This window comes from Lepidochelys kempii, chromosome 2 (genome assembly GCF_965140265.1).
Source record: "Lepidochelys kempii isolate rLepKem1 chromosome 2, rLepKem1.hap2, whole genome shotgun sequence".
Classification (NCBI taxonomy): Eukaryota; Metazoa; Chordata; order Testudines; family Cheloniidae; genus Lepidochelys; species Lepidochelys kempii.
Genome location: NC_133257.1, coordinates 171,603,016 through 171,609,098, shown reverse-complemented (window position 1 = coordinate 171,609,098; position 6,083 = coordinate 171,603,016). Strand labels below are relative to the sequence as shown.

The following is a 6,083-nucleotide window of genomic DNA, read 5'->3' as shown; positions in this document are numbered from 1 at the left end:
GAACCTTCAAGTGGGAGCTGGTTACCACTGTAACCCAGCTAATGATGGCTGCTTTCATTTGGCCTTTCAAAGATGTGAAGTCCTTATTAATCCATCCGCTGAAGAAATACAAGAATTAGTACAAATGGGTTCAGATGAAAAGGCTTGAGGGCTCAAAACTTTCTTTGTGGAAAAAGGCGTTGGAAGTCTAGAAGGTGGTGGTTTAAAAAAAAAAAACTGGAGGAAATTGAAGAAAAGGAATGGAGGCCTAGAGAAGAAACTGCCCCCCTAATTCTTTAATACCTTCTTTGAGGTCTAGTATTCATGGGAAGAAAGTTAGTTATTACTTCAGTTGAAGAGACGTGGATTCCTAAACATCTTAATGTTGACAGGCAGTCTTAAGATACAATTACATTTGTGGTGGTACGCAGAGTACAGACACTGCACAGCCAGCTAGCTCTGGTATAAATAGCAGTGTAGACAGTGAGCCACAGCTTAGGAGACTAGAGTGCCCTAATGCCTGAACCCCCAGGGTACATACCCTAGATGGCTCTCTAAATGCCCATGGACTGTCTCCTATGTCTGCCCAAAATATCATGTTCTGCTGCCTCCGTGCAGGAGCTACCAGCGCCTTTCACTGTGGTATGTGGCTACATACAGTAACATGTAGAGTATCGGCACTATGTAAGTGTAGACCTAGCAAAGGTGGATTCAGGACCCCTGAATTCTATATCCAGCTCTGCCAATGAATTGCTGTGTTACCCCAGGCAAGTCACGTCAACACTCTGGACCTCTGTTAATTGGGTAACCTTTTGTGAATGAATATGCTTGCGTCACTACAAGCTAGAAGTGGTGGGTGTAAACCAGGCACTTAATGTACCCACCACTAGCCATGGCACTAAGATAACTAATTAAACAAGGTTCACAAATATACATGAGACTACACATTGTCCAATTTGGACAAAGCACTCACCTTGATGACTAAATTGACCAACAATGACTGGTGAATGGTAATAGGTAGTGACAGAGTATGGGAGACCAATACATTCAATAATTTTGTGTGTCTAATAATATGAAACAAAGTTGTAATGTGGATTCTGGCACTGTACTTAGGGCCCCACTGTTGTGGTAATAAGGCAGTTAATCAAATAAGAGGGACAAAAGTATGGAACCATAATTTCTTTTGTGGATGGATCTGAGCACCTCACTTAAACACTGTTACTAAAAACAGGGACCCAATGGTATATCAACCAGAATAGGCCTTGTGCTGGCCCTCTCCATGGGTGAATGTTGCCCACAATGGGACCATTTTATATTAATAATCTAAATAGGACTTGTGCCAAAGAAATGGTAGCTTGCCACCATATATTGTTAAATATTCATTGTAGAATTACAACATAGAGTTCCTAATATAAGTCATGCTCAAAGAGGCACGTTCAAAGGTTGACTGTTCAGCTGTAACTTCTGGAATGCCCTGGGTTTTTTTGGAGAGCTAACCGTGGCCTATCATTGAGCCACTGCAAGTTTGAGAAGCTTTCTCTTCCTGGAATTCCAGTAAGAACAAGTTGAATGGGGGAGGGCAGGGAGTAGAATTAAATCAATTTTTAACTGCTTTCAGTGCAATAGAAAAATAATACCATTGTGCTGTTTTGAGGCAATAATCCTGTTCCCTGATGGGACAGTTTACTTTGCCTCCAGCTTTGTAGTTTATCAACTAACTGTATTATAGCCTCATAAAAACCGCATGGCAGTACTTCATTTTCTTATGCGATATCTAGACTTTTATCATGCCCAGCAATCAGCAGTAGACTCCAAGAAAGTTAACAACACTAAATCTCTTAGATTCCAAAGGCTAAAGTCATGGTAATTTGGTATTAGGGTTGTAGACACTTTTTTTTTTTTTTTTTTAATTGTCAGGGTTGGAAGAGGGATCATCTACAAAAGTAATAGGGCCTCTGTGTGAATGAAAAGGTTCAGTTTTTGTGAATCCCTGGAGATGACATTAGATCATGGATCTTGCAGGATGTCCAGGATTAGGGGATGGAATTCCAACTGGCTTTGTAAGGGGGCAAAACTCTCTTAACATACTGAAGAATTCCAAAGAATCACTGAAAGTCCATGGACTTCTGTCATGCTTAGCAACCCCCGAGTCATGGACTTTACTTGCCCTTAATTAGGAAAATCAACCTACGTAGGTAAATTGGCTCTTTTGGGTCACTCCAACAGACACCTTAAGTATGTGAGTTACTTGACTTGTGAGTAGTAGAGCTGACTAGAGGACAACTCCATTTTGTGTCAACATTTTGAGGTTTCAATTTTTTTTGTTCTGCATTGGAACAAAAACAAAACCTTTTTGTCAAACAGAATTGTCTAAATGTTCGCTTGGATCAAAAAGGTCAGGTTTTCAATTTGTGTTCTTTCTCTGCTCTGAAGTGACCCAAGGGCCCTGGACTCAAACCTTCCTGTCAAAAACTTTTATCTTTTCTCATTTGTAGAACAGGAGTAGCTTCACTGAAGCTGGAGCATTTCACATCCACCAATTTGGATGTCTGTTAGGTTGGGGGGAGGAGGAATAATACAATTTAAAACTTGCTTCATCTTTCATGTATGCTGATAGCCCTTTTTCTTTAAGGAACCCTCTTCCCTCCACCCCCAACACTTTTTAAATAAAAGGCAAAGGGACATTTCATGGGGGAAATGTGATTAAAACCACAGTAAGGTCTGGTTTCAGAGTAACAGCCTTGTTAGTCTGTATTCGCAAAAAGAAAAGGAGTACTTGTGGCATCTTAGAGACTAACCAATTTATTTGAGCATAAGCTTTCATGAGCTACAGCTCACTTTACCGGATACATACTGTGGAAACTGCAGAAGACATTATATACACAGAGACCATGAAACAATACCTCCTCCCACCCCACTCTCCTGCTGGTAATAGCTTATCTAAAGTGATCACTCTCCTTACAATGTGTATGATAATCAAGGTGGGCCATTTCCAGCATAAATCCAAGTTTAACCAGAATGTCTGGGGGAGGGGGGTAGGAAAAAACAAGGGGAAATAGGCTACCTTGCATAATGACTTAGCCACTCCCAGTCTCTATTTAAGCCTAAATTAATAGTATCCAATTTGCAAATGAATTCCAATTCAGCAGTTTCTCGCTGGAGTCTGGATTTGAAGTTTTTTTGTTTTAAGATAGCGACCTTCATGTCTGTAATTGCGTGACCAGAGAGATTGAAGTGTTCTCCGACTGGTTTACAAATGTTATAACTCTTGACATCTGATTTGTGTCCATTTATTCTTTTACGTAGAGACTGTCCAGTTTGACCAATGTACATGGCAGAGGGGCATTGCTGGCACATGATGGCATATATCACATTGGTGGATGTGCAGGTGAACGAGCCTTTGATAGTGTGGCTGATGTTATTAGGCCCTGTGATGGTGTCCCCAGAATAGATATGTGGGCACAGTTGGCAACGGGCTTTGTTGCAAGGATAAGTTCCTGGGTTAGTGGTTCTGTTGTGTGGTATGTGGTTGTTGGTGAGTATTTGCTTCAGGTTGCGGGGCTGTCTGTAGTCAAGGACTGGCCTGTCTCCCAAGATTTGTGAGAGTGTTGGGTCATCCTTCAGGATAGGTTGTAGATCCTTAATAATGCGTTGGAGGGGTTTTAGTTGGGGGCTGAAGGTGACGGCTAGTGGCGTTCTGTTATTTTCTTTGTTAGGCCTGTCCTGTAGTAGGTGACTTCTGGGAACTCTTCTGGTTCTATCAATCTGTTTCTTCACTTCCGCAGGTGGGTATTGTAGTTGTAAGAATGCTTGATAGAGATCTTGTAGGTGTTTGTCTCTGTCTGAGGGGTAGGAGCAAATGTGGTTGTATCGCAGAGCTTGGCTGTAGATGATGGATCGTGTGGTGTGGTCAGGGTGAAAGCTGGAGGCATGTAGGTAGGAATAGCGGTCAGTAGCTTTCCGGTATAGGGTGGTGTTTATGTGACCATTGTTTATTAGCACTGTAGTGTCCAGGACTGTGTCCAGTGTAGTGTCCAGTGTGTGGACTGGACCAGGCTGAGGTTGATGGTGCGATGGAAATTGTTGAAATCATGGTGGAATTCCTCAAGGGCTTCTTTTCCATGGGTCCAGATGATGAAGATGTCATCAATATAGCGCAAGTAGAGTAGGGGCGTTAGGGGACGAGAGCTGAGGAAGCGTTGTTCTAAGTCAGCCATAAAAATGTTGGCATACTGTGGGGCCATGCGGGTACCCATAGCAGTGCCGCTGATCTGAAGGTATACATTGTCCCCAAATGTAAAATAGATATGGATAAGGACAAAGTCACAAAGTTCAGCCACCAGGTTAGCCGTGACATTATCGGGGATAGTGTTCTTGACGGCTTGTAGTCCATCTTTGTGTGGAATGTTGGTGTAGAGGGCTTCTACATCCATAGTGGCCAGGATGGTGTTATCAGGAAGATCACCGATGGATTGTAGTTTCCTCAGGAAGTCAGTGGTGTCTCGAAGGTAGCTGGGAGTGCTGGTAGCGTAGGGCCTGAGGAGGGAGTCTACATAACCAGACAATCCTGCTGTCAGGGTGCCAATGCCTGAGATGCTGGGGCGCCCAGGATTTCCAGGTTTATGGATCTTAGGTAGTAGATAGAATATCCCAGGTTGGGGTTCCAGGGGTGTGTCTGTGCGGATTTGATCTTGTGCTTTTTCAGGAAGTTTCTTGAGCAAATGCTGTAGTTGCTTTTGGTAACTCTCAGTGGGATCATAGAGTAATGGCTTGTAGAAAGTGGTGTTGGAGGGCTGCCGAGCAGCCTCTTGTTCATATTCTGACCTATTCATGATAACAACAGCACCTCCTTTGTCAGCCTTTTTGATTATGATGTCAGAGTTGTTTCTGAGGCTGTGGATGGCATTGTGTTCTGCACGGCTGAGGTTATGGGGCAAGTGATGCTGCTTTTCCACAATTTCAGCCTGTGCACGTTGGCGGAAGCATTCTATGTAGAAGTCCAGTCTGCTGTTTCGACCTTCAGGAGGAGTCCACCTAGAATCCTTCTTTTTGTAATGTTGGTAGGGAGGCCTCTGTGGATTAGTATGTTGTTCAGAGGTATTTTGGAAATATTCCTTGAGTCGGAGACTCGAAAATAGGATTCTAGGTCACCACAGAACTGTATCATGTTCGTGGGGGTGGATGGGGCAGAAGGAGAGGCCCCGAGATAGGACAGCTTCTTCTCCTGGGCTGAGAGTATAGTTGGATAGGTTAACAATATTGCTGGGTGGGTTGAGGGAACCATTGCTGTGGCCCCTTGTAGCATGTAGTAGTTTAGAAAGTTTAGTGTCCTTTTTCTTTTGTAGAGAAGCAAAGTATGCGTTGTAAATGGCTTGTCTAGTTTTAGTAAATTCCAGCCACGAGGAAGTTTGTGTGGAAGGTTGTTTTTTTATGAGAGTATCCAGTTTTGAGAGCTCATTCTTAATCTTTCCCTGTTTGCTGTAGAGGATGTTGATCAGGTGCAGTTTCTTTGAGAGCGTGTGGCACAAGCTGTCAGCATAGTCTGTGTGGTATGCAGATTGTAAAGGATTTTTTACCTTCAGTCCTTTTGGTACGATGTCCATCTGTTTGCATTTGGAAAGGAAGATGATGTCTGTCTGTATCTGTACACGTTTTTTCATGCAGTTGATAGATTTCCACTCCATATGGCTAAATGCAGTGCCTTGCATCAGACTGAAAGATTAATGGTTGAAATTCAATTAAGGTATGTTAACCCCCCAAAATAACTTTATCAAAATCAGTTTGTCCTGTATACTGTTGATTCAGACCTTTCTGCTATGGGTACTTTATTTTCCACTCCGCTTCTTCCCACTGGTTTCTTCCTATCTGAGTTGACAGCAGGCAGCCACAGTCAGAAAGCTAGGTTCTCTCTGCTCAAGATTAAAATGTCATGTTGCATTATCTTGCATGCATGCTTTGTTTGCATCTTGCTGGCATGGTCATACTAGGATGTAGTAGCTCTGTAGACACAGCAAATCAGACATGTGTTCAATAATCATTCATTCATCTCCAACACCATGCATCTGTAGACTTTCCTGCAACCCCTTCTCTCCCTCATTTCCCAT

General features: G+C 42.9%; 1 protein-coding gene across 1 annotated transcript; it reads right to left on the bottom strand.

Moving 5' to 3' along the window:
- Nucleotides 1–3,177: 3,177 nt before the first annotated feature.
- Nucleotides 3,178–5,850, bottom strand: LOC140905995 (uncharacterized). Its single transcript, XM_073329482.1, has 2 exons — nt 5,787–5,850; nt 3,178–5,691 (listed from the first exon to the last, which is right to left on the bottom strand). Exon 2 carries the CDS (start codon nt 4,809–4,811, stop codon nt 3,975–3,977), a length of 837 nt encoding a protein of 278 aa, XP_073185583.1. The 5' UTR covers nt 4,812–5,691; nt 5,787–5,850; the 3' UTR covers nt 3,178–3,974.
- Between the last annotated feature and the right edge of the window lie 233 nt (nt 5,851–6,083).

Excerpts from the sequence above, each read along its gene's own strand:
- LOC140905995 (XM_073329482.1), bottom strand. The coding sequence starts at position 4,811 with ATGAATAGGTCAGAATATGAACAAGAGGCTGCTCGGCAGCCCTCCAAC.